Below are 27767 nucleotides of genomic sequence, written 5' to 3' on the forward strand. Positions count from 1 at the left end.
AATTCACCAAAGGTAAACAGGCGGAAAAATCAGTCGGAGGAAAACACGCCAAACACATAAAGTAAATCCCACCAGTGCACAGAAGAAAAAATTCTTTAAACATAAAACAGGAAATGACTAGACAAAATCCTTGAACCGTGACCGTCTACGAGCTTGGGTCCAAGACTGGAGGTACTTGTGCAGGATTATTGGCTGTGGGATGCTAAGTTCAAGGAGCTCATCTATATATAAATAATATGTGGAAGGTTTTTAGGAGCTACTTGGACATCCTGATAATGAGGAATCAGAATAATCCAGCCACACTTCAGCATCACCTTGAGACAGCATGTTCTCAATATAACCAGTACTGAGCAGATATGTCTGTGAGGTCGGCCGGGTCATGGTGTGTCTGAAACTAAGCTAAAACAGTGGAAAAGGCCTTGTGTTTTTTTATCACGTCATAATTCACAAGGGGGGCGGCTCAGTGGAGATGTGGTTAGCACTGATGCCTCACAGCGAAATGGTCCCTGGTTCGAATCCATGGGCCGACTGGGCCTCTCTGTGTTAGCCCTGCAATAGACTAGCCCTGCAATAGACTGGCGACATGTCCAGGGTGTACCCCGCCTCTCGCCCGATGACGGCTAGGGTAGGCTCCAGCGCCCCCCCACCCCTCCCCGTGCGACCCTTCACAGGAAGAAGCGGTTACAGATGAATTCACAAGGTATTGCCACTGTGCCTGTTCTAACACCACCACTGGGTGGTGGTGGTGTTCTTATGATGACACACTGGCTGCCGTAATCCAACAACAACTGCCACTTGCAGTTTTATACATTTGGTGGAGATCCATGCGTCCTTTAAACAATAAAACAATAGAGATCTGTTTTTCAAGATTAGTGATTAAACAAGCTTTCAGTTTTGTGCATCTGGAACAGAGTACAATAATCTGATGATCAACCTTTTCTCCAGTTAAGGAGAACCTTTAGAGTTACCAAACCTGTGAAACCAGAAACCTGTCGACTATACTGGGTAACTCACATCAAAGGTTGTTTTTTCAGAGATGAGCACAACTTGATTTTTCACCTACATCATGTTGGCGATATACAACACACAAATAAATCAACTCACTCGCTTTTTTATTATGTTTTATTACACTTTAGTATTCTGTCACACAGTCAGATATTATCCTTATCAATGAGTACACTGATAAGGTACAAAAAAAACAAAAGAAGTCAAAGCTCTAAAAACTGCTGAGTCATGGCAAACTAAGATAATCTATCCAGCCAGTTGTATTCAGAGAGGACTGGAGGGCCAGGGAAGGGCTTTCCAAACCTTTGCCTTACCTGGCTTGCCTTGCTTGCAGTCAATTAATGTTTTCATATCATGACTCAGATAACGCCTTCAAGTATGTATGCCTATTATTTATATCAAACAAAATCGGCTAGAGCATTTTGTAATGAATTAAATGAAAAACTTTTTAGACAAGGCCACTCATTCTCTCACTGAGCTCCCACAGCTTCTTTGCAGCTGCATCATCTTTGGATTTAGCGTAGACTTCTCTCACAGTGCAGTTGGAGAAGTAACGTCCGCTGAGAGGCTCTATCCCCTCCTGGAGGGCACAGTGCAAGGTGGTCTGGCATCCTTGGACGCTGTTCTTGAAGAAGAAAGCCTTTATAGGCGCCAGGATTAGTCTCAATAGTGGGTTTGAGTACCGGTCCAGCTCAGAGTTGATAGCACCTGTAAAAACAAAAACAGATTAGTCTTATAAGATTGTAATAACCTAATAACTACCTCCGACTAATGTCTTGCAGAGATGCCTTTGCCATAGGTACCATGGAATCTGGACCAGTACCTCTTTTTTCTTAATATCCGCAATATTTATTGAGACTCTGTCTTGACCACACTAATGGATCAGCAAATCAAAGACTTTGTCCTCCTGTCAAAGTTTTCACTGAACTGTGTTTAACAGTTGTGTTATGCCACACTTCATGGAACCAATGTACTACACAGTAATGTAGTGTTTATTTTACATTAATTGAATGGTGTCATATGCTGACCTGGATGGAGGGTGTAGCAAGTGACCTTAGTCCCCTGCAATCTCTTGGCAAGCTCATAGGTGAAGAGGACGTTGCACAACTTGCTATCAGAGTAGATCTGGGTGACCTCCATGAATGAGGTCCCCAGTCCCAGAGCTTTGTGGGTGTTCAGACAGTCAAAATCAATTTTTCCAAAATGGTTGGCCACAGACGACACATTGACCACCCTGCTCGGTCCACAAGCCTTCAGTCGCTCCAGCAACAGGTTGGTCAAGAGGAAGTGACCAATATGGTTGACGCCAAACATCATTCCCAGTCCGTCCTCTGTTCGACCCTGCAAGTAAATACCTGAGACAAAACACGGACACAGTGTAAGTCTGTTTCCAGAGACGTCAACATCAAGACAAGGAAGGTCACAATACTTTAAATACACAAGAAAACCTACCATAATCTTGATTCTTGGATTCAACTGCACGGACACTGACACAATCTTCTAGACACGAATTTGAAATGCTGGTTGGATTTTTATGCTGCAATGAACGGTCTAACCTGCATTGTTGATGAGGATGTCCAGTCTGTGTTCGGATTTCAGAAAGGTTTCAGCAAAACTGCGAACAGACTTGAGACTCCCCAGGTCAAGCTGCATGAACACCACCTGATTGCTGCCGCTCTCCTGTGGGAGACAATGATCACTGGATGAGTGGTTAAATGGAAAGGGATGCAGGTAACAGCATCCATCTACCTCTGATATGACGAAGCCTGCTACAGGTACATTTTTGAAAAATAAAGAAAGTGCGAGTGTAAACCTTTCAGGCATAATACCATCCACATATCATCCAGCAGTGAGAAGATGTTGTGTTACATCAGAAGAATTGAATCTTCTCCTGGTTGTAGAAGAAACAGATTAGACTTTTACTCACTCTCTTGACTTCCTCAAGGGCAGCCTCTCCTCTCTGCTTACTGCGACACGCCATAATCACTCTGGCTCCTCTTCTAGCCAGATCTATGGCTGTGGTCTTCCCGATACCCGTATTGCTGCCTGGAGGCAACAAGGAATACAATGTTATGCTACATTCATTCATTCATTCATTCATCTCCTGTAACAGTTTGTCCTGTGAAGTGTGGAGAGGGGGGCTGGAGTCTATCCCAACTGTCAAGAGGCGAGAGGCGCTACATGGATTCTTAATTTGTATCAACATACATAGTGAAACAGCACCACTACAAATCTGAACCTTTACTTACCAGTTACAATCACAGTTTTCCCATGCAGCTTTGCTTTGCTCGTGCATGCCTTTCCCTTCACCACTATATGATGGTAAATGTAGCCAACTCCAATAACGACACCAGCCACCAGCAGAAAGGTAGACATTGTTCCAAGCCTTGGCGTCTCACAGCAGACTGCCTGCACCAAGAAAACGCGCTCTGATGTGTAAACACTCAAACAAATACACCCATTTCCGCCCTTTGTGGGCGTGACTTATCAAGGTACAGCAGAACAGAAGAACTGGAATTAGGCCAACCACAGACCACATGAATCATAATGACAAATCAGCGGGGTCAGTTGATACTTGCGGAAGTCCAGAGAGGAAGAGATCATTATCTATAACCCAATGTAGCGTCTCAGATGGTCAATGGTCTTTTATGTATATAGCGCTTTTCTACCTATTTATACTCAAAGCGCTTTACAGTCACAATGTCACATTTAACCAATCATTCACACACCAGCATCAAACACTAGCCTCCCCTTTGTCAGATGTTGGTTGTAATGCAACTAACGGCATGTAATGCAATTAATCTTTAGGCCACAAACCTCTCATCTCATCACGAAGGCTTCAAGGCTTCATGAATAGATCTGCTTTTGCACATCTTCTGGTTAAGTACTTTTTGAAAGGAGTCAGGCTACAGAGACCTATGTACTCTTGTTGCACCTCAGTAGGATTGGGAAAGGAAAAGTCATTTAAAGAATAAATCTGAAGACAAACAAAAGAAACAAAAAGAAATCCAAAACTCCACACGGTCAGTTTAACAAACAAACTGGGGAGCAACTAAAATCACTAAAGGTAAACACAGAAGAAACAATTCTTTCAACATAAAACAGGAAATGACTAGACAAAACCCTTGAACCGTGACCGTCTATGAGTTTGGGTCCAAGACTGGAGGTACTTGCGCAGGATTACTGGCTGTGGGATGCTAAGTTCAAGGAGCTCATCTGTATATAAATAATATGTGGAAGGTATTTGGACATCCTGATAATGAGGAATCAGAATAATCCAGCCACACTTCAGAATCACCTTGAGACAGCATGTTATCAATATAACCAGTACTGAGCAGATATGTCTGTGAGATCGGCCGGGTCATGGTGTGTCAGAAACAAAGCTGAAACAGTGGCAACGGGCTTGTGTTTTTTATCACACCATAATTCACAAGGTGTTGCCGCTGTGCCTGTTTTAACACCACCACTGAGTAGCGCCACTGGCTGCCCTAATCCAACAACAACTGCCACTTGCAGTTTTATACATTTGGTGGAGATCCATGCGGTCTTGAAACAATATCACTAACAAGATTAGTGATTAAACAAGCTTTCGGTTTTGTGCATCTGGAACAGAGTGCAATAATCTGACGATCAACCTTTTCTCCAGTTAAGGAGAACCTTTAGAGTTACCAAACCTGTGAAACCAGAAACCTGTCAACCATACTGGTTAATTAACATCAAAGGTTGCTTTTTCAGAGATGAACACAACTTGATTTTTCACCTATATCATGTTGATGATATATAACACACATACAAATCAACTCACTCACTTTTTTATTATATTAATATTCTGTCACATGATCAGATATTAGCCTTATCAATGAGTACATGCTTGTACACAAAAAAAAACAAAAGAAGTCAGAGCTCTAAAAACTGCAGAGTCATGGCAAACTAAGTTAATCTATCCAGCCAGTTGTATTCAGAGAGGACTGGAGGGGCAGGGAAGGGCTTTCCAAACCTTTGCCTTACCTGGCTTGCCTTACGTGCTGTTGGTTAATCTTTTCATCTCATGACTCAGGTAAAGCCTTCAAGTATGTATGCCTATTATTAATATCGAACAAAATCAGCTAGAGCATTTTATAATGAATTAAATGAAAAGCTTTTTAGGCAAGGCCACTCATTCTCTCACTGAGCTCCCACAGCTTCTTTGCAGCTGCATCATCTTTGCATTTAGCGGAGACTTCTCTGACAGAGCAGTTGGCGAAGTAACGTCCGCTGAGAGGCTCTATCCCCTCCTGAAGGGCACAGTGCAAGGTGGTCTGGCATCCTTGGACGGTGTTCTTGAAGAAGAAAGCCTTTATAGGCACCAGGAATAGTTTGAATAGTGGGTTTGAGTACCGGTCCAGCTCAGAGTTGATAGCACCTGTAAAAACAAAAACAGATTTCATTTCCTAGTCTTATAAGATTGTAATAACTTAATAAGTAGCTTTGACTAATGTCTTCTAGAGATGCCTTTGCCATAGGTACCATGGAATCTGGACCAGTACCTCTTTTTTCTTAGTATCTGCAATATTTATTGAGACTATGTCTTGACCACACTAGTGAATCTGCTAATCAAAGACTTTGTCCACCTGTCAAATTTTTCACTGAACTGTGTTTAACAGTTGTGGTATGCCACACTTCATGGAACCAATGTACTATACAGTAATGTAGTGTTTATTTCGCATTAAGTGAATGGTGTCATATTCTGACTGCTGACCTGGATGGAGGGAGTAGCAAGTGACCTTAGTCCCCTGCAATCTCTTGGCAAGCTCATAGGTGAAGAGGACGTTGCACAGCTTGGTATCACAGTAGATCTTTGTAACCTCCATGAGTGAGGTCCCCAGTCCCAGAGCTTTGTGGGTGTTCAGACAGTCAAAATCAATTTTTCCAAACTGGTGGAACCCAGACGACACATTGACCACCCTGCTGGGTCCGCAAGCCTTCAGTCGCTCCAGCAACAGGTTGGTCAAGAGGAAGTGACCAATGTGGTTGACACCAAACATCATTCCCAGTCCGTCCTCTGTACGACCCTGCAAGTAAATACCTGGGACAAAACACGGACACAGTGTAAATCTGTTTCCAGAGATGTCAGCATCAAGACAAGGAAGGTTTTAATGTAACGAAAGAATGATTACAATACTTTAAATACGCGGGAAAACCTACCATAATCTGGATTCTCCAGAACTTACGTGTAAAGCACATTACACATATATTATATCTACAATATCTATACAATGCATTACATACAAGCTTGAATGCTCAGCTGAAAGTGATAGGTGTTCTTATACAGCCAGTATGCATTACACAGTTCTGTGAATGAGACATAGTTAAGATGGCATACTTCAGACTGGTAGTCTATGTGTATGAAAATCGTCTATACACAAAAAAGAAAAAAATGAATGAATTCCATTGAATACTATGCATTAAAGGTTAAACTGTTCAAGACAATTCTGCATTCAACCGCACGGACACTGACACAATCTTCTAAACATGGATTTGAAATGCTGGTTGGATTTTTATGCTGCAATGAACGGTCTAACCTGCATTGTTGATGAGGATGTCTAGTCTGCGTTCAGATTTCAGAAAGGTTTCAGCAAAACTGCGAACAGACTTGAGACTCCCCAGGTCAAGCTGCATGAACACCACCTGATTGCTGCCGCTCTCCTGTGGGAGACAATGATCACTGGATGAGTGGTTAAATGGGAAAGGGATGCAGGTAACAGCATCCATCTACCTCTGATATGACGAAGCCTGCTACAGGTACATTTTTGGAAAGAAAAAAAGTGCTAGTGTAAACATTTCAGGCATAATACCATCCACACATCATCCAGCAGCTAGAAGTTGAAGTCAGAAGAATTGAATCTTCTCCTGGTTGTGGAAGAAACAGATTAGACTTTTACTTACTCTCTTGACTTCCTCAAGAGCAGCCTCTCCTCTCTGCTTACTGCGACATGCCAAAATCACTCTGGCTCCTCTTCTAGCTAGATCTATGGCTGTGGTCTTCCCGATACCCGTATTGCTGCCTGGAGGCAACAAGGAATACAATGTTATGCTACATTCATTCATTCATTCATTCATTCATCTTCTGTAACAGCTTGTCCTGTGAAGGGTCGCGAGGGGGGCTGGAGTCTATCCCAACTGTCATCGGGCAAAAGGCGCTACATGGATTCTTAATTTGTATCAACATACATAGTGAAACACCACCACTACAAATCTGAACCTTTACGTACCAGTTACAATCACAGTTTTCCCATGCAGCTTTGCTTTGCTCGTGCATGCCTTTCCCTTCACCACTATATGATGGAAAATGTAGCCAACTCCAATAACGACACCAGCCACCAGCAGAAAGGTAGACATTGTTCCAAGCCTTGGCGTCTCACAGCAGACTGCCTGCACCAAGAAAACGCGCTCCGATATGTAAACATTCAAACAAACACACCTGGTTCTGCCCTTTGTGGGCGTGACTTATCAAGTTACAGCAGAACAGAAGAACTGGAATAAAGAATAACAGAAGAATCATAATGACAAATCAATAGGGTCAGCTGATACTGGGAAGTCATCATTAGATCAAGAGATCATTATCTAAAACCCAATGTAGCGTCTCCAGACGGTCAGTGGTCTTTTATGTATATAGCGCTTTTCTACCTATTTATACTCAAAGCGCTTTACAGTCACAATGTCACATTTAACCAATCACTCACACACCAGCATCAAACACTAGCCACCACTTCGTCAGATGTTGGTTGTAATGCAACTAACGGCATGTAATGCAATTCACTTTTAGGCCACAAACCTCTCATCTCATCACAAAGGCTTCAAGGCTTCATGGATAGATCTGTTTTTGCGCAGGAGTCAGGCTACAGAGACCTATGTACTCTTGTTGCACCTCAGTAGGACGGTGAAAGGAAAAGTCCTTTAAAGAATAAATCTAAAGTCAAACAAAAGAAACAAAAAGAAATCCAAAACTCCACATGGTCAATTTAACAAACAAACTGGGGAGAAACTAAATTCACCAAAGGTAAAAAGGTGGAGAAATCAGTCGGAGGAAAATGTGACAAACACAGGAAGTAAATCCCACCAGTGCACAGTTTTTTTTATAAAACAGGAAATGACTAGACAAAACCCTTGAACCGTGACCGTCTATGAGTTTGGGTCCAAGACTGGAGGTACTGTGCAGGATTATTTGCTGTGGGATGCTAAGTTCTGGCTCAGGGGGTGGATATAGGAAGGAGCTCATCTGTATGTAAATAATACGTGGAAGGTATTTGGACATCCTGATAATGAGGAATCAGAATAATCCAGCCACACTTCAGAATCACCTTGAGACAGCATGTTATCAATATAACCAGTACTGAGCAGATATGTCTGTGAGGTCGGCCGGGTCATGGTGTGTCTGAAACAAAGCTGAAACAGTGGCAACGGGCTTGTGTTTTTTATCACGTCATAATTAAAAAGGTGTTGCCGCTGTGCCTGTTCTGACACCACCACTGGGTGGCGCCAAAGCCACACTGGCTGCCGTGATTCAACAACAACTGCCACTTGTGGTTTTATACATTTGGTGGAGATCCATGCGTCCTTGAAACAGTAGACTGGGCTGTAATTATAGAAACAAACAAGAATGTAAACTGACTGATTACAAGTGAACAATTTCTATAAAGTGTTGCATGAGCTTCGGTCTAAATCCCAATGCGGTGGTTGCTGGGACTGAACTTCAGACCTTACCAACTGTACCCTACCTCAGGCACTCAGTAGGTCAGCGGTGGTCTGGATATGACATATCATACATCGTCAGGATTAACAGTACCCCTCGTTCGCTCTCCGCGATTCACCAACCACCTTCACAGTTGTGTACACCTGCAGAGAACAGCAGAAGAACACAGTATGTCAGGTACCACCAATTTCACCCACAGACAGAAATCTGACGCTGCAGTGGACACAGACTCACCAAAACGGGATAGTTGAAGACTGTCACTTGGACTGATGAATCTCCACAGTCCAAGCTCAGACCAAATTGGAGGTGCGGTGGCTTTCATGGCACACTTTGGCACCCTTTAATACAACCAATAGTAATTTGGACAGCCCCACCATGCTTGAGCACCGTTGCCAACCAGTTTCATCTTCGAATTGCTACTTCCAACAGGATAATGAAGCATGTCTAAGCAAAAAGGAATCTCATACCGGTTTAATGAACCTGAAAGTGGACTTCAGTCACCTCCTTTGTCAACAGATCAGAATCCAGTCCAAAACCTTTGGGATGGGGTCGGATGGGTGAGTTGACATGCAGGAACGTTCTCGAAGATCTCAGCTGTCCAGAAGGGAAAGGGAGGCCCAACCCACTGTTAGTCTGTTGTTCCTACATACTGAAGAAGGCTTATAGCATTTATCTAAGTCAATGTTAGAGGTATTAAGCAGAATAATGTTTACAGTGAGATATATCTGAGGTATTGTGAGAATATTTGCGCAAAAACAGGCGTATAAATTTGACTAAAAGAGGAAAAGATATTAAGTGTGCATCTGCAGCTTCCGCGCACTTTTTGTAAATCAAATGTGAGAACAAGAACAAAAATAGTTTTAGATATGCTGGTTTACAGCAAAGGCTTTAACTGGTGTCTAAATGTTTTAACCAAACACATGAAGACCAATGTGGGGCCTCAAAAATCTTAAAATAAACAAATCCAGAGTTTGTTCTTAGAAAATCTTTCTGTATTTACAGGTTTGAATAGACAAGCAAGTACAGACAGAGTGCCTATATACAGAGCAGCACAAGATGTTAAAATGAGTGCTAAAACAATATGGTATTTACAGATGGACTACAGCGGAAAGTACAGACTAAGAACAAGTTTTATCACAAAACTTCTGGAACTCTACACGGTATCACAAATTCCATGAACTGTACAGTTAAAAACCAAAAAATGGCAATCTACATGAAATCCAATGTTTCTCCAATTGAGAGGCACCGAATTATATATATTTACAGTATATATACATATCATAGTGTATAAGCATGTATGTTTTCATACATATAGCTACCTGTGGTGCAAAAGCAGCAAAAGAAATTACAATGTATGGAATTCAATACTACAAAATAAAAGGTTTGTGCTAAATGGGCTGACTGACAAAATAAGGTTACACCATACATAACTAATACACTGGCAAAAAAAAAATAAAAAATAAAAAAAATAAAAATTCGAGCACAGCTAAATAACAATTGCCCAAAGTCCTAACGGTCTGAAGTGAACACAAGGTTACTGTCAGTCATTCACAAACAGAAGAGATTGTCAATAATACTTCAAGTTCATGCAAAGATATAAACCATTAAAAATGAAAAAATAAATTTTTTCCCTGTTGACCAACCAGCTGTGCAGCTTTCCCTTCATTGTGACTTGGAAGGTGCAAAACAAAAAGAGGGAGGTTGGGGCTTCCTGTGTGAGCTACGGAACCGAGTTGGAGCGCAGTACGGGCACTTGGTGGGGAGGGACAGTCTCAGCGTCGGCCTCATCCTGGCTGGAAGGGCTACTCACGGCGGCAGTGTTCGGTGGTGGTGTGGAGGTGATGGTGGTGGGGGCGGTGCTGGCCCCACTGCTGCTGCTGCCGCCGCCGCTGCCACTGCTGCTGGTGGTGGTGCTTGTGCAACTGGCAGCAGGAGTGGCAGTCTGCTCTTCTTTGGGCTGCTTACTGGCGAACTCTGTGATGCTGAAGATAAACTGGAGGCAGCCCAGTTTGATGTAGCTGCCGTGGTGGAGCAGGGCCGTGCCCTCCCAGCCCGCCCCGCTGCCTCCGATCAGGCTGGAGCTGCTCGCCTTGCAGCTGCACGTTGGCTCCGCACCGCCCTGAGCCTGGCTGCTCATCACACCGCCTGCTGGCAACACACTCACCACGGAGCCGGGGCCCTCGTCCTCCTCGCGCTTCCTACTGCGACCTGAACGGAAAACAGATGGTAACTTGGAGGCATGCTGAACGCCCACACGGGCTGTGACATGCCAACTCCACAAGCAAATTTTAAACTTCGGTCCAGCATCAAAACTTTGCAGTGTGAGGGAAAAAAGATTTCTGTGTTTGATCACACCAGCAGGGATGACCTAAAGCCACACAATAAGGATTATGAGATTCAACAGTTTTAGGTTTGTCAAAAGAATAACGTTTACCATTTTTCATCAGTGAATAAAAACTAAATAATGATGGACGGATCAAGTGATCGCTGTTTTAATGTAAAGCGCTCATGACAACATCAGCTTGGGTTGGATTTTGTACGCGTGCTTATTCCTGCTGTGCAAAATACTGCAGTTCCTCAGTTCAAATAGTTTTTTAACAAAACAAACAGGCTAGGGCTGCGAGGAAAAACAGGAAAGTGAACTCACGGATGATGCCTTGGACCTTAGCCACGAGTCCACTGGGTGGAGACGGAGAGGCCTTCTCAGAGAAGTCACATGAGTAGAGGACGTTGTCCACCGTGGTGCCGTGCTCGCTGTAGTTGAGTAACTCATAATGCTTGGTATTCTGGAGGAAAAGGAAACACAAACCACTTACACTTACGTATTGAACAACAACCCTGCTTCGGTGTGTTTAACGGTTGGGGAGTTACGCTAAAGCACAGCAGTAGTTTGAAAGCCCTTACCTCATCATAGAATATGCAGGCGTGTTTCCCCGATATGTAGTTGCAGTGACCGTAGTTTGTAAGGCACACATCCATGTCAGCACCTGCACAAAGCGTTACAAAACGTAGTCTAATTAAAATGAATTATTAATTAATGCTCTTCTCATAGCAGGGTGAAAGCATATTACGAGAGAATGGCACGTTTTAAAGATATCACAAGCACATGTAAAGTCATATTTAACCTTAAAATAATAACCAATATTCTCTCTGTTCCACGGACATATTTAAAATACATATATATGACAAACATATATGACGTATGACTCTTTAAACTTATTTGGTAACTAATTACGGTTTACCAAAAAAACTTTAATTCGGTGAAAAATGTGTAAAATAATGAAATAGTAATTCTTAATATGAGCTGATATGTTTTCTCACCGATTTAAAATTACGGTTTAACAAGTTTTGGTATATATAACAAATATCTTAAATTGGTGAAAAGATTATTTAAAAATCAGAAACCGAAACTAACAATGTTCCTCGTACATTTATTGACTCCAGAGTTAGTTAGTGTAATAAATATTTATGCTTTAACTCTAACTAATTAACTCTGATGAGCTTAAAAATTGCTATTTATCAATTTAAACTGATGCTGAAAGTTTGCTCCCTCAATCTACAGTAGATGAATACTGAAATGCATTTTCAAAGCCTGGACACTATGGACCAGAGGCAAATGGAGTATTATTAAGTATTAATGAGTATTAATTAATAATTTGTTCAAAGTTTTAACATCACTGTGATGAAGTGAGCATGTCGTACCAGATCCAATGTATAACGTCCTATAGCACATGCTAACAGCTCCTCCTTTTCCTGTCAGAGGGTAGAAGACGGCTCTGGCTTGCACCTTCTTTTGACCTAGGAAAAAAAAAATAAAAAATTTCAGAAACACTTTGAATTGGACGATGCATTATTATTCAGCAGAAAACTGTGCTGACAGACGTCAGAGCAGTGTTAGAGAGAAGTTGGCGTCTTACTGTCGGGGACGGGGAATAGAGGTTTTGGGGCAGTGGTGATGGCTGGGGGAGGTGGAGTGCTGGGCACTTTTGGGGGGAAGAGCTGCTGGATCCTTTGATAGGCCAGGAGCTTGATCATCTCTGCATCCAGTTTGTCTAGCTCGATCCCTGCAGGCACACACACACACACACACACAGACACACATTAGAAGGTAATTACAGTTTGTTTGATTCTTGAAAGTTGTTCAAAACCGTCACACCACAACCAAGTGGGCACACTTACCCCCATCCTCCTCCTTTCCATCCTTCATGTAGCTGGACAGGTTTGCGATGGCAGACAGAGTGCTGGGAAGTACTGAGTCCATAAGTCCAGGACCAGCCTTCTTGTCTGAGGAGGACAAAGACAGCAAAGTGGTAAATGAACTGACACAGAGCTGGAGGGTTGGGCATTTGACTGGATGGCAACATCATCCATTAATGTAACGCAACTTATTTTAAAAGACATTTAATTATTTAAGTGTGCTTCTACATCGATCAGGCATAACATTATGACCACTGAGAAGAGAAGTAAATAACATTGACCATCTTGTGTCAATTCAGTGTTCTACTGGGAAACGTTTGGACATGGCATTCATGTGGATGTTACTTAGACATGAACCACCCATCTAGACCAGACCAGGCACCCCCACCCCATAGCAATGACACTCCTTGATGGCAGCAGACATCCACAGCAGGATGCAGCCTATCTAATGCACATCATAACAATATTAGGACTATTAATATTAGGAAAAAGGTCATAATGTTATGCCTGAACGGCGTACGTACTAAAGAAACGCCATCATTTCAACTTGAGCATTTCTTCACTGGTTTGTTACGCCCGTCCTAAAACACAGACTTAACGCACTTCAACAAGACTTTATAAAGAAGGGCTCTAGCAAGATCGATAAAATAAAATATCTCGTTTAACGTGGCAATCTTAAAGATTTTCGTTAAAGCAAACGTCTGTTAAGTCACGATTGCCAAATGAGGCAACAGAGTGGCGACTGAGCCGATCTCTCAATACAGATTAAATACAGGGTGTCAGAGTTGAAATTGCTGCTAATGCAAACCATGTGTTTCCTATTGCTGAACCTTCACTAAAACACAAGCTGACTTTTATTGTGAAGTAGTTACAGGAACGGCGGTGCATTTTTCCACAGAGCTTAGGGCTTACGACAATCAGTGATCATAAACGCCTCTATAAAACTATAGTTGTTGAATGTTTTGACAGCACGAGTTTGAAATATGTCAGGGAGGGATGGAACAGGAAGGCGCAGCCACAGCGAGCTGTTAGATGAAGAGGATGCACTGCAATCACTGTTACCACCAACCAAATATGCAATGACTGAAATGTTCATACCTCTAGAGCAGAATTAACTTCCTCTTACTTTCTTGGAAGCTTTTTGACAAGATAATCCAAGCACCGTATTGCTATTTCATGGGTTATTGAAGCCATTATTGCTAAAAAAAATAAAAATCTAGTTGTAACTGCCACAGAAAAATAACTAGCCTAAACCTATTCATCTTTAAAAGCAAGGCGTCTCTGTTTCTGCCTGTTCTTCTAGACAACCCTTCATCTGGTCTACATCTGGCAAGTGTCAAATGTGAAGTTGCTTGGATGAGAGGTAACCATAATTACAAGTTGTTTTGTCTGACACTTTCACAACAGCTTATCTTAGTCTGCAGACTTTCCAGTTACACACTGCATTTCCTGAAAAGGCAATTTTGCACTAGTTTGAATGATTATTAAGTGTATCTATAAACACGGAGGGAACATGGGGTGGAAGACGGGGTTTAGAAAGGACAGATGTGTGTGTATTTAAATGAGGCTTAAGTGGATGATGCTACAGTACTCAAGCCTTCTAAAAACCAATGAAGCACGGCCAATACCTTTCAGGCATGCAGCTCCTTATTTTCATAGCAATTTAATGCCTCGTGGCTGTATAAACACCCTGCTTACTTAAAACTCTGGCACCTTACCAGGTAAGACAGACCCAGTAGCTTTTTCTGCATCGCATTCAATACAGAAAAAGAGTGAATGAATGCAGCCATTCTGAGGGAAAAGCACGAATAAGGATGCAACGTACGCAAACCGTGTTTACGGACCATACAGGTCTAAGACACAAATTCCAAACGCCATACAGAAAAAGAAGGTTGAACTGCAAACAGGAACTGCTTTGGTTGTTTTGGAACTTGAGCTGATTTGCCCAGGAGTACTTTGAGGTGTTTTCAATTTGCTTTATTTATCTATGTATATATGCTTCCCGTGCTTTCCCAGGCCTAACCTGAAGACCAAAGTGTGGGAAGTCACTTCCAGTAAGTTGCACGCTTACTAAAAATGGCACAACGGCTGTTTGCGAGCACCTCAACAGGCTCCCGACCTCAAAACAACGAGACCAGCGCCAGTATCTGGACCACAGCAGCGAGTTTTGCCTGATTGTTGGTTGGTGGTCAGTACCTGGCAGCTACCATTGGGTCTTGGACAAGACCTCAACAAAGAACAGTTAGTTCAGCAGCGCTTCCTTCCAGTACATTTACAGATTGTAATTAGGGCTGCAACAAAAGATAACTTTTTAATCAATGACTGTAGAATATTTCTTTTAGATTCTTTTATGAGTAGTTGATTAAACTTTTGATTAACTACCGAAATATAACAACTTTTCCTAATGAATTTTATTCAGACTTACATAATGTTCAGTATGATTTACCTTCAATGACTTGGCTGATAGAAATAGGCAATGCATCGGTATTCCTGTCACCATTCATACTCAAATTAACCTAACATGTATGTCTTTGTAAAAGGAAACACAGCAGAGACAGGGAGAACATGACAGCTCCACACAGAGAGACCCGAGCTGTCCAGCTATTGAAGTTTAAACTATTAGATCTCTATGTGTAGACTTGGTACAACTTGGTAAGCACTGGAAAGTAGCGTTGCCATGCTAGCAATTAGCATCTGCTCTTGAGTCTCTTCTCAAACACAACTAAGAAGGAAACAGTGTCTCCCAGGCTCCGACCACCAACCAACCACCAAGTCTAAATATTCAGCGACTCAGCTGCAGTTGGTGGTAGTTTCAGTTTTAGTAAGTGTGCCTCCACTTTGTCTTCTTTTGGGATTCTGGCCGTTCTGATGAATTTCCTCACTTTGGGTTAGGCCTTTTTCAGTAAATATTGCAACTCGTTGACATATTCTACTCAAAAAGTAGTCAATAGGTTAATTGAAAATATAATGAATAGATTAATTGACTGAAAAAATCATTTTGCTGCAGCCCTAGTTGCCAGACAAAAGATTATTTAATTATTTAACTAACCTAAAGTCAGTCAGTTAAATTTAACACAGAAAACAAGCATTTTAATCACCACAAGGCAGAAGGAGAAATAATAGGCGGTTAAGCTGCGTTAAGTTGACACAGAGCTACGGCAACAACGCAGACCTCTACGCAGAGCCGTAGAGTTTTTCGAGAAAGTGTGAGAATATATATACCTGGAGTTGGTGATGATGATGACGACGACCCCATCTTGGTCAAGTCATGCTCCTGTTTGCCTTTAGATGCTTTTTCTGTTGGGGAACTGCTGGTGATGGAGTCTGAGGGCTTTTCACCTCTACTCATGCAAACATCCTGGAGCTCTGCCTGGCTCCGATGGTTCTGCTCAATGCTGTGGGGCCATATCGTGGGAGCAGCGGGGCAGTTCTTCTGCGCACAGGACTCTGTGGAGCTCTCAGGCTCCATTTTAACCGTTCCTGTTCCTATGTGGTTTACCAGACAACTTGCAGGGACTGTGTCTGGGAGTGTTGAACTGGGCTTCAGTCTATGCTGCAGCTCAGCCTGCCTGCAGGAGCCTGAGGCAGTGTTAGAGTCTACAGGCCCGTTGGCTTTGGGAGGTTGAACCTCTGCAAGAGGTCCGTTGGGTTTCCTACAGTTCTGACATGGTGGCATGCTGCATTTACAAACACCCAGCTCTGCTGGGGTATTCCTGGAAAGAGAGCCCTCCTGAGGGTCATCGGGTGTGCTGCAAGCTTTAGAGCCGGGGTCAGGGGAAGAAGTCCTTCCTAAAGAGGTCTGAGATTTCATATCCTCTGATGTTATGCAACATTTTGTGCTGACATCCTGCTTAGAGTCCCACTCTGCTGACGACACTGTGGATGCCGGCGATGAGGCCTTCTGCTTGATGGATAAGTGTCGCATGATGCTGCACTGGAGTGCGATGACGTCCTGAAGCCACTGTTTAACAAAGCAGAACCACATTTTATCACTAAGAAGCAACTACCAGCTCTCTTTCCCACCTGAAGAACACATTTAATTCATAAGCCCTAGAGTTCAATACATTTCAGACAAACTGTGGAAGCCATTTTCTGTAGTGCCTACCTCCTCTTGATCAGCTTCTGTGGTGAGGTGTTTTAATGGCTGACGCTTGGGAACGCCACTACAAACCAGCTCCAACTGACGCACCCCTGCAGGAAGCAGCATGGGAGGAGGATTCTGGTACTGGGACTTAATGGCATCTGGAACCTAAAGAAAAATGACGACTGTTAGAGAAACTTGCCACTTTTACTACAAATGTCCTAACATGTCTTTGAACAAACATCACTTTTCCTGACATGGTAGGTTACAATAATAATGTTGCATATATTATAGCAGTTTGCTGCAGTTTTCCCTCATGTGCCATAAGAATAACTTTGAAGTTCTGTCTTCTGGTTAATTAGCAAGAGGAAACTAAAACATAGTCAAATGTGCATAAAAACAATCAACAACTATGAAACTAAAAAATCTCAGACCTTGATGGTCTTCTTGTGCTGGTGAGAGGTGCGGCGGTTGGGTGCATTCTGCCGATGGACTCTTCGCAGGAAGTCTAGTTTGACTGCGTGCTGGGACATCCTGTCCTGGAACTGGTCAAAGAGCTGACAGCGGCTGGACAGGCTAAGACTCCTCTGATTCAGCTGGAAAGAATACAAACGCAAGAGATGAAAAATGATTTGTTCTTTCAGTACGGCCAGACAAAACAAACAAACATGGAAAGTTTAGCCTCTTACCACTAAATGCTCAACGTGGTTTGGACACATCCATTTGCCGGCAGGTAAAGCTGTGAGTGGAGGATCCAGACAGTCCATGTGGAACAGCAGAGGACAATAATCGCACTGGATCAGCGGCGCCAACCTGCAACTCCTGGGAGAGTACATACAAGTAAAAGGTGTGAGACACATGTCTTTGTGTACTTCTGCTTAGACACAGTAATCTGTTTGCTCTGACCTGTTGCATGAAAAGCAAACTTTGACTGGAAGAGGAACCAGACCATTGGGATCCAGTTCATGCTGAGGCCTCCTGAACGGTTTTCCTAGTAGTTCCTCTTTTCTTCTTCGTTTACTGGTGCCTAGAATTTCAAACAACATTAGCAACATTAAATAAACAAGCCAGCATCGATGTACTTAAGATTGCCATTGCACGGGTATCAAAAATCTAAAATGCCTCCCACAACACAGATTATGACTAAAGTGCAGTACTCTTCACAACGTCACTCATCTTCTGTGTATTTGGAATTGACAGGATTATAATCCTAATATTTGAATACCTGCAAAAATAAATACATCACTGTGAAAGTTTTGGTACTCATTATGAGAGACAGACCTGGCAGTGCAGTGGTGCAGGTGAGCTCGCTGGGCAACTGGAACTGTGTAGGGTTTCTCTCCATGGCGGCTGCTATTAGGAGCTGAAAGGGCCTCTTGAGGAGGCGTGGTGTTGGAGCAGTTAGCGTAGCACCTTCAAGCTCTGTGCCCTGAACTTCGTCCTCAGGCTCTGCGGCCTCCTCCTCCCCGTCATTCTGCTCCTCTGAGGGCGTCGGGGTGGACGATGTGTTGGAAGTTGGAGTCCCGGGCCGGCTGCTTGGCCTGCTGCTGGTCCTGCGTTCCAAAAGGCGTACCTGGGCCACCCGGAGACCAGGCCCAGCTGCTCCGGCACCTGGAGGCAGCCCGTCGAGCCGCAAAGGACCAGTGCTGAGGTCCAGTTCTACCGGCGGGGAAGCAGGGCGCTTAGATGAGGACTTCTCCGGTAGACCATTGGTCTGTTCGGACTTCTGTTCTCGCTTCTGGCAACAGGAAATACAGACCAGACTTGTCAGTTCATATAGCAGACAGCTCCCTCTGCACTGACAAGGGCACGACAGGAACACTGACTTAAGTGTGGTTCTGTAAAGGAAATGGTCGGTAGTTTGCCACAGTAAAGCTGTTGGTGAGAATCTGTTGTCCTAGTTTTTGCCACAAGTCATGCCCCTGCCTGCAGCTTTTCATCTGATTCAGCATTCTGAATCAACAACAGAGTGCTTTGGTGAGAGAGATCACTCTGATTGGCTGATCAGCTGAGCAAATCAGTGCACAGGGAGAGAAATGGAAGCTATGAAAGTAAACAAAATAACTCAAAGGGCACAAAGAAGGCTCTTCTGGTTTTCCCATCTTTATCTCATCTGAACATTCAAATGCATTTATCACATATTTTCTCAACTCTGTGATCTAGAATGAATAAAGTGACTTGCATGTGTGGGGAGTGGTCAGACTGGTCGCCCGTCAGTCTGTTATTGCATTGTACGTCAACCAAGTGTCAAATGCCATAGTGAGGACAGATGATGGACTAACATCTAAAGTAGCTCCTCTGGTTTCTTATGTTGACTGATGAACACAGATTACTGCCACCTGCTGGTATAAAGAGTCATTTCCTTTAATGCATTTGCAAAATATACGTGCCAACTGGTCACTGGCAGTAGTCTTTGTAGCGTGTTTAAGCGCAACCGCATCACAACCTGCCTTCACTGCCGATAGTCACATATTATAGTGTGTTTGTACCTTAAAGAAAGGGTCTGCCACTCACCTTTTTCCGAACGTTGCAACGATGACACATCCATTCTCCCGGGGGAAGCATTTCTTCACTTAGAGGCGGGTTGCTGTTGCGAGAAGATGAAACACAACAATCAGTAAAGGGGCCGATATAGCCTAACACATGTCTGTGCGGCAAATAAACGCCGTTTCACGATTATCCCACATGCAATATGTACAAAACACATTCCTAGAACCAGGGCCGCTATTAAACTTGGCACCCTCTGCCTCCATCTGGTGGACTGATACCTAAATTACGATTAAGCACAATTCTGTGCTGTCAAATTTCAGTATGCTCTATTTTTACTGAAACACCTGACATGTCCATTAATATTAAATTACAAACCTTGCAAAAAAAGGTGAAAAACAATATGGTGCTGCCATTGGAGAAGTACCAGGGTGGCAACTGGCTTACAGAACGATAAGTATAATAAAGCAATGTAGTTATAAGAGGCAGGACAGTCATCTACATCCTACACACCCCAGTTAGAAGCAATGATCATCAGAAGTCAATTTGAGCAATGTGTGGATAGAAGAAAACTACAAATTATAAAATTGAAGCCATCCACATGCCTGATCACACACAGACAACCTTTTTGTGTTTGCTCGTTTTCCATGTGACAGCCTGAACTCAACTCAATTCAAATTGCTAAAGTTAAAATAATCTTGCAAGCAGATGTTTAAGCAGAACCGTGCGCACCGGAGAAATCCTACAATGGGGTGGATCTCTGTGACATGTCCAAACAAACGCTGGCATGCCGTTTGTTATATGCCGTTATCGGGGAAATGACGCGACGTTTTCTCCCGTGCAAACGCTGAACGTGTTTCGCCCCAAAGCTTACATTTAAAAAGGTTGGTAAAATGGCGGTGGAGAAGAAAAGGAGCAGGGAGGTCGCCATATTGTAAACAGAGGCAGAGTCGCCTCCATTTTTAGCAGCAGCAGCAGCAGGAGCAAGAGCAGCAGCAGCAGCAGCGGCTCCGCTGGCTGCAGCCGCGGCAGGAGGGCGGACTGCGAGCTAGCTCTGGTCAACAAGGCCACGCGTACATATTCGGTTTACCCGCAATTAACGTGCGCTTTAATTGACAGCAGCGGATTTTTTTATTTATTTTTTGCTCTCCATAAACTTTTCTCAAACGCGAGAAGCCAGACAACACGTATCTAACGGCCCATCGTCTCCTAAGAGGTTGGCAACGTAACGGTTTGCTACAGAGTCGCTCGAGAGAGATCAAATTAGAAGTGCTCTCTCTGCTCACCAACCTCCAGTAAATAAACTTCAAATTTACGCACTACTCGACTTTGTGCTGCCAAAGTACTTTGAAAATGTAACTTCCTGGTAGGGTTTTATTTGTTCATGTCTGCTGGTGAATTCGGCATGTAAAAAAGCTCCCAAGAAAACACTGCAAATTGAATATTCAACTTTGAAAATTGCAACACATAGCTCACTAGCGCCCTCCTCTGTTCAGATGTATGGGCGAGTACAGTGTGAAAAATACAGGGGGACAACAAACTGGGGACAATCCTTACTGAAGCTTGCATTCAGCCACTCTCCAAATATGCAAACAGCGGGAGCTTTAAAGTTACTTTCTCGTCTGATTAACACTTGGCATGCACAGATGCCTGCACACCATGCCCTGCGCGTTCAGGTTGTGGCATTTGCAACTTACCAGCATTGGAGGTGGAAAGCTGCAGGACAGTGGTCACAGCACAGCAGGTCTCCCCCCTCACGGCAGCTATCGCAGGTGTCGTGGTTAGTGGCCCTGCCGCTCCTCCGGACGTCCCTCACCAACTTCCGACTCCTCTTCTCCACCTCCTCGGACTTCGGGGGCGCCAGCAATGTTTGGATTTGCTGTAAAAGCCGTCAAGCAGTTTGGTCAGAAATCGTAGTTAACGGGTCTGACTGCTCGTCTTACAAAGTTGGAAAATACACAGCTTCGTGTCCGCTATTCCGTTTCACGCAAGCTTTCAGAAAGCGGTAACGTTTACTTGTGGCCTCCATTCACAACTCCATATTTTAAGCTAGCTAGCTGTGTGTTTGACAGCAGGGTGAATTGTTGATGTTGGCTGCAAATACGACTATGTAAAATACACTAACGTATAAACATTAAGAAGACATTTCACTTGATAAAGGCCTCCGAGTGTAGCAAACTCACCTCCATTAAGCCCCCAGAGGTATCCAAATCGTACACAATCGTCGGGGTCTCCATTTTGTCCCACATTCATCCAGGAACAGACGATAGGAATTTGCGACACAATTGCCCCGGGGCACACAACAACGAAGGTAAATCCAGCAAGATTTCTTCCTAATGTCTCTGCCCAGCGGATGGCTGGCCAAGCGACGCTAGCTATCGTTAGCTGGCTAAAGGAGCTAACTACGAAGGCAAGACGTCAAGCAGTCAAGGTTGTGAAGAAGCTAGCGGGCTCACTAGCTTGTGTTGCTGGCCCAAAAAAGACAACAAAAACGAAAGGCAATCGTGCTAACTAAAACACAGACTACTTAGCACCACCTTTGTGTGCAAGTGCCACGAACGCGTACAATGTTCTGTATCACTAGACTGTTGCTCTTAGCTACAAAATCCATCTGCGGCCTAGCTGGCCAGCCATGATTCTTGTTTCTGCTCCTGCAAAGAGGAGCCCTGTAAATCTGCAAACCTCTCCGCTCCCATTGTCAACACGAGATGTAGCCGAAAGATACAACGGGAATTTCGGCGTGTTGCGGTCCAAAGCTCGGTGTCCGACAGCGTTCGGAAGGTACAATCCTCAAATCGGGTACGGGGAGATGGAAATTTGGTTGATGTTATTGTTGTGAAAAAGGCTGTGCATCTACACTGGCTGCTAGCAACATCCTCTACCAGTTGGCGCAACCGCGAACCGCCGGACGCGCATGCGCGTTGGAACGGATATAGATAATTACGAGGATACATGCAAAGTAACGAGAGGAGCTAACAGTGCTCGGTACTCGGCTGCTGCTATTGTTCTAGTTAGTCAAATAGACGTCGTCGCTACCGGAAACAGCACAAACGACTGCTTGTATCGATAGCCTCGTCTGTTAACATAAGAGCCTCATGATTTTAGCTGTTAGCGGCGTTTAGCAGCTGATTATACTGCTCCTAAAATAAACCGTTATGTCACTGCTACAGTCCAGCTTTACTTGTGTTTCTCTCCACAGCTGCAGACACACAAGGCACAGTCAGGTAAAAAACTAAACATGAATTAAAAATAATATTTTAGTCAGCTAATTAGTTAATTAAAAAGTAATTCAACAGTAACTTAAAAATAAAAACACTTCAAACGTGTTCATGGGTGTAACCAGGATACAGTATTTCATATATTTCTTTTCTTTTTGCAAAATTTCAAAATATCTCCCAAATCTTCCAAATGTGCAGTGACCTACTGCATTAACATCTTAATCTCTAGATGTAAATATAGGGATAGTTTCAAAAATAATCTCACCAAAAAAAAATGTTTGTAGTGATTTTTATACATTCTGCAGTAAAGAGAACACAACACAAAAAAATAAACCAAACTAGTATTTGCTTGTCACACAACACCGTTATTCTTTTTAAAGTACTTTAAAAAGAATATGTCCCTGTTCTGTGGATTTAAGTCATCTCCATGTCTTCATGTAATGTTGTGGCCTCCTTGTTGTTCTTATGTCTCATCTGTAGGAAAGATAAATTCATCTCTTAAGTGGATGAAAATCTGGGATCGACGATCGAAATGGCTTTGAGGCCTCCGTGAGGGTGTTGTGTTATTTTTTTTACAAATGTGAGTAAAAACTGTGCAAAAAAAATAAGTCGCCACCTGGATTTAACTAAGCCAATAGGTATGAGCCTCCTATTGGATAATTACTGCATGGGTGATTATCTTCAGCTGGCAATAAGTTATTTAACACCAACTGATGCAATGAGTAGCTTCTCATTTCTTAAACAACCATGTCAAAAGACACATCCTGTAGTTGTGGAAAAGATGTTAGTCTGTTTGAGAAGGGTCAAATCATTGGCATGCATCAAGCAGAGAAAACATCTAAGGAGATTGAAGAAACTACTAAAATTAGGTTAAGAACTGTCCAATGCATGATTAAAAACTGGAAGGATAGTGGGGAACCATCGTCTTTGAGAGAGAAATGTGGTCAGAAAAAAATCCTGATTGATCGTGATCATTCTTTAGTCCCTCGTACAAATAAGACCATAAACATCCACTTCCTGGTTGGCTGCATCACAGTGACATCCCATATTTAAAGACAATCCCAGAGACTACGGTATGAATTAAGTTTTCAGGCCAGGTGGTTTAAAATGAGCTTGCCTGCCTGATGGATGATGGGCAATTTGTAGCCACCGCCAGCAGAGGGAGCCACTGCTCTATTGTGTTGTACCAAATGGATGCTGAAGTTTGTCCAAGTGACCATGAACATAAAAATTGAAAAAGAAATTAAAAAAACAAAAACACAGGTTTACATTTCCTAATTTTGAATTAATACATAAGTTCCAGTGTTATTAACCCTCACATACCCAAGTCTGATCAAGCCCCACATAGCAGGTTACAGGTCATTTATTCAAGTATTAGTGTTCATTGGTATGACAGAAAAACAAAAACAAAACATTAGGAATATTCGGGGGGGATGTTTGGGCTACACTGACAGATTTCAGGTAGTATGATTTTTGTCACTTAAAATCTTGATTGAAGGCGCGTCTACGTAGGAGGATTTACAACTGGTTTGTAAAAGCGAGCCTTTGTCCGGGAAGCAGATTACAGCAGTGTAATGTGGAAACACGAAGTCTGCATTGCACAAACACAGGACGGACTTTCAGTGATGAATGAGAAAGTATTAGCATATTCATAAACAGATTCTGGAGGGAGAGGGCAGAGGAATAGAGTGAGAGTGTGCGTGGACTCCAAACTAAATTAGCCATAAGCAGTTTCTTTTTTTAGCTGTTTACCATTACATGTTATCAACTTCCACTGAATTATATAAATCTGATCTAATCTAATAATAATTAGCATTCTAAACAATATTGTAAGTTAAAATTATTAAGTTTTTTTCTTTCTTTTGTGAAATGCAAGTAAGTTCAATGCAATGTTATCACTATAAACTAAATATATAACATAAAAAAGCTAAATTCCTCACTGTATGTGTATGCTACAGACACTTATACACCAAAATAGCAGATTCTTATTTTGTTATAACATAAAACAACTGGGGTCATAAACCTTCTGATAGAGAATCCCTCTACAAAAAAAACCAAAGTCGATGATGGAGGAACTAATGTTGCTCATGGTGTACATAAGGGGCGCAAATTTCAAACAAGCATTCGATCAGATAATTGTACAATCTAAACCCATGAATGTGTAAAATCATTATCTTTGCACAGGCGTCACTGCCAACTATCTTAAACAAGTTTTATTTAATTGGTTATAACCTGAACTCAAAAACCTGTTTGTTGTCTGTTTATTTAGCTTTTTCCTGATAGCATGTCAAGGTTGTCTTCAAGCCTTGAGCGTTTCCAGTCACATCAACACCCAGATTCCTAGGATTATATCCTAAAAACCCAATTTGTGAGTCCCGGTCCAGAAAATGTGCTCTGCTGCAGGTTTACAGAGCCCGCACTCTCAAGCTTTCACTGTTCTTCGCCTTGACAAACATCATGCATTGCATCGAATGGCAAACGCGTCAGTGTCTTGACGCTAGGACACTGTTAATAACTACGTAGCTGTATCATCTACACAACCAGCCAAACCTGCAGGAGAGCACACAGGTCACACCAGTACAAAGTCCAACTCAGTTTTATTTATATGTCATCAATAACAATGCAAATTTTCTCCAGATGGTTTTACAGAAGCCAGAGTCTGAAGCCCCCAGAGCAAGCACTAAAGCAGTGATGGCAGTGATGACTTACCTGTGTAACGGTTGTGAGAAGAATACCTTGAATTTTTTTTTCTCTAAAGCGTATAATTTGATAGTAAATATTCATTACTACTGAGGGCTTAAGGAATAGATGACTCACCAGAGCTACAACTCTTTGTCAGTCTGGCTACAGTGCTCAAGAGAAATCAGGGATCGTTCTTGTTTTTCTGTTTTGTGACAAATGATATTCTGTTCCAGCATCACAGAGGGCATTTTTATAAGTTGATAAACTGTCTTTCCAGGGTATGCGTGGTTCTAGCTTTGGAGCTTGCTTTATCAGAGGGGCAAATTTATATGTAAAGCAATTTTTGTACTTTAGCTGTCACAACAGAAAGAAATATATCATCACAGTGGGAAATTAATTTTTCATCTCAACATTAATGAGCATGTATGTGGGTTTCAGATGTTTTTAAAGCCATAAATCATTTCTAAAGTAAAACTAAAACAAGGCCACTCATCCATGTGGTTTGTTCAGAGTTGGATGAGCAGTGAAATGTCGTCAAGGAACCTTCAAACAAGTCCAGCTGTCTCGTTCTAGCTTTGTTTGAGATGTACCACGGTTCGGAGGGCTGAGAATCTCCACAGACTTGTCACAAGTTCACGTTTTTAGAAAGTTAAAAAACTGTTATCATTAAGACGATCTTCTGCTATTTGCTATGGTGGTGACAGCACACTGCCAGTCCCCTAGCAATATAGGAAGTAGTAGCCTTTCATACAGTATGTAGCATCTAATCATATCGATTATCAGTTGACATTTAGGAGGGAACATGCCAAGAACTGGAATCAGTGTTCTCACATGTTCTCATAACACTTACCATATGTGAAAGAAGTCTTTGGTGACGTGCTAAGAACCTGCCAAGATTAAAGTAGAAGTCTTTGCAGATTTAAAACACTGCCTGCACCAAATGCTCTTGCGGCTGCAAATATTTCCGTATACACCCTCAGGTCTGCCTTTTAATACATAATTCTAGTTTATTTCCACTTGGTTTATATCCCCGTTAATGTGGCTGTTGTTTCTTTATGGGTCAATATTATTTTGCGCTCTCCAGCTCCAGTGTAAGTAGTGTATACTGGGGCAAACACATGCTCCATGCAGCTTTCCAAAAGCCCAGATCATGAATCATTTTAAACGTTTCTTACTCTACTTCATCTTTGTGCTCTTGTTTTTTTAGTTTACCAACTAGTTCCATCTTTAAGTAAATTGGACTACAATATATCATATTGTAATATGTTATTATTATAAAGATGAGTAAAAATCACTTATTGTTGAAGCTACATCGATCAGGCATAACATTTTGACCACCTTCCTAATATTGTGTAGGTCTCCCTTGTGCCTCCAAAACAGTTGTGACTCATCAGAGAATGGAGTGTCTGGCAACACAATGTTGAAGGGCCTCTGTGGATCAGGCTTGTTCCAGTGCATCCCACAGATACTTGATCAGTTTGGGATCTAGTGTATTTGGAGGCCACCTCAACACCTTGTGCTGTTTTTCATGTTTTTTTAATTGTTCATGTTTTTTTAAACTGTCTTTGTGTGTGTGCCTGTGTCAGACCTGCTGTCTGCTCTAGGTGGGTGGTACATGTATAAGTAACATCCACATGAATGCCAGGTCCAAACATTTCCCAGCAGAACATTGTATTGTTACAAGATGGTCAATGTTATTCACGTCGCCTGTCAGTGGTCATAATGTTATGCTGGATCAGTGTATTTATACAACAGAGAGAGAGTTGTCTATAGTGAAACATTGGTAATTACACTAACTCCAACATGTTGCACAAGCAGCTCTGTAGTTTCATTGCTCTGTGCACATTTATAATTTGTAATGGCAGCGGTGAACTCTGGCTTCTGACTGGTTACAATGTTAAAATGCGACAGTGCTGCCAGCATGCTTGTGCTGCAGAATGTTTTGTCGTCATTGTCTTATACTAGAAGCAGAAAGCTATTCAGGAAGAGTTTGAAACCAAGAATATAGATTAGAGAGTTTTATTGACGCACACAAACCACCCACTCGCCAGACACATTATCAAAGTTCCCGTTGGTTTTCTGAACAATAACCTTTATTGAAGATGCCTGTGAAACCTCTTAATCCATACTGTATATACAATGAATCAAAAATAGGTTATATTCATCATCATCATGGATACATATTATAATTGGACATTATATACTGTATGTTTTGAACGGTGTAACTTTAGACACAATCTCCAAACAGGGACGGCAATAGGAGCAACTGCTCATCCCAGTGTGTGTTTCCTTTAGCTTCAGAGAAAGTTTCTGCATGAGCCGTCACTAAATGTGCTCGAACTTAATTTGTAAGACAGAACAGATG

The 27767-nt window shown here is 42.5% G+C and overlaps 3 protein-coding genes across 3 annotated transcripts; all 3 read right to left on the reverse strand.

The window, feature by feature from the left end:
• Positions 1-724: 724 nt before the first annotated feature.
• LOC311498488 (dehydrogenase/reductase SDR family member 13-like) lies at positions 725-4532 on the reverse strand. Its single transcript, XM_084559107.1, has 5 exons — positions 3255-4532; positions 2933-3051; positions 2562-2685; positions 2034-2360; positions 725-1713 (listed from the first exon to the last, which is right to left on the reverse strand). Exons 1-5 carry the CDS (start codon positions 3379-3381, stop codon positions 1454-1456), a joined length of 957 nt encoding a protein of 318 aa, XP_084415233.1. The 5' UTR covers positions 3382-4532; the 3' UTR covers positions 725-1453.
• Positions 4533-4540: 8 nt separating this feature from the next.
• LOC311498486 (dehydrogenase/reductase SDR family member 13-like) lies at positions 4541-7792 on the reverse strand. The gene is made up of 5 exons (XM_084559105.1): positions 7257-7792; positions 6931-7049; positions 6567-6690; positions 5744-6070; positions 4541-5407 (listed from the first exon to the last, which is right to left on the reverse strand). Exons 1-5 carry the CDS (start codon positions 7381-7383, stop codon positions 5148-5150), a joined length of 957 nt encoding a protein of 318 aa, XP_084415231.1. The 5' UTR covers positions 7384-7792; the 3' UTR covers positions 4541-5147.
• A 1849-nt stretch (positions 7793-9641) lies between these two features.
• On the reverse strand, positions 9642-22759 carry phf12b (PHD finger protein 12b). Its single transcript, XM_084558284.1, has 15 exons — positions 21686-22759; positions 21200-21381; positions 19530-19602; positions 18297-18753; positions 17922-18042; positions 17705-17837; positions 17450-17611; positions 17040-17183; positions 16157-16895; positions 12917-13021; positions 12655-12801; positions 12440-12535; positions 11642-11724; positions 11385-11523; positions 9642-10945 (listed from the first exon to the last, which is right to left on the reverse strand). The coding sequence occupies exons 1-15, from the start codon at positions 21749-21751 to the stop codon at positions 10458-10460; spliced, it is 3135 nt and encodes a 1044-aa protein (XP_084414410.1). The 5' UTR covers positions 21752-22759; the 3' UTR covers positions 9642-10457.
• Positions 22760-27767: the final 5008 nt, after the last annotated feature.

This window comes from Chelon labrosus (genome assembly GCF_963514085.1).
Source record: "Chelon labrosus genome assembly, chromosome: 13".
Lineage (NCBI taxonomy): Eukaryota > Metazoa > Chordata > Actinopteri > Mugiliformes > Mugilidae > Chelon > Chelon labrosus.

What these genes read in the sequence shown, in the direction of transcription:
- phf12b (XM_084558284.1), bottom strand. Translation starts at nt 21,751, where the DNA reads ATGTGGGACAAAATGGAGACCCCGACGATTGTGTACGATTTGGATACC. An exon ending in GTTGCAACGTTCGGAAAAAG is followed by an intron (nt 18,754 to 19,529) that starts GTGAGTGGCAGA and finishes TCCTGTTGCCAG; the next exon opens with AAGCGAGAACAGAAGTCCGA. An exon ending in CTGCACCACTGCACTGCCAG is followed by an intron (nt 18,043 to 18,296) that starts GTCTGTCTCTCA and finishes TTGAAATTCTAG; the next exon opens with GCACCAGTAAACGAAGAAGA.
- LOC311498486 (XM_084559105.1), bottom strand. Translation starts at nt 7,383, where the DNA reads ATGTCTACCTTTCTGCTGGTGGCTGGTGTCGTTATTGGAGTTGGCTAC. An exon ending in CTCTTGAGGAAGTCAAGAGA is followed by an intron (nt 6,691 to 6,930) that starts GTAAGTAAAAGT and finishes TGTCTCCCACAG; the next exon opens with GAGAGCGGCAGCAATCAGGT. An exon ending in TTGCTACTCCCTCCATCCAG is followed by an intron (nt 5,408 to 5,743) that starts GTCAGCAGTCAG and finishes TTGTTTTTACAG; the next exon opens with GTGCTATCAACTCTGAGCTG.
- LOC311498488 (XM_084559107.1), bottom strand. Translation starts at nt 3,381, where the DNA reads ATGTCTACCTTTCTGCTGGTGGCTGGTGTCGTTATTGGAGTTGGCTAC. An exon ending in CCCTTGAGGAAGTCAAGAGA is followed by an intron (nt 2,686 to 2,932) that starts GTGAGTAAAAGT and finishes TGTCTCCCACAG; the next exon opens with GAGAGCGGCAGCAATCAGGT. An exon ending in CATCCTCATCAACAATGCAG is followed by an intron (nt 2,361 to 2,561) that starts GTTAGACCGTTC and finishes GTTTTGTCTCAG; the next exon opens with GTATTTACTTGCAGGGTCGA.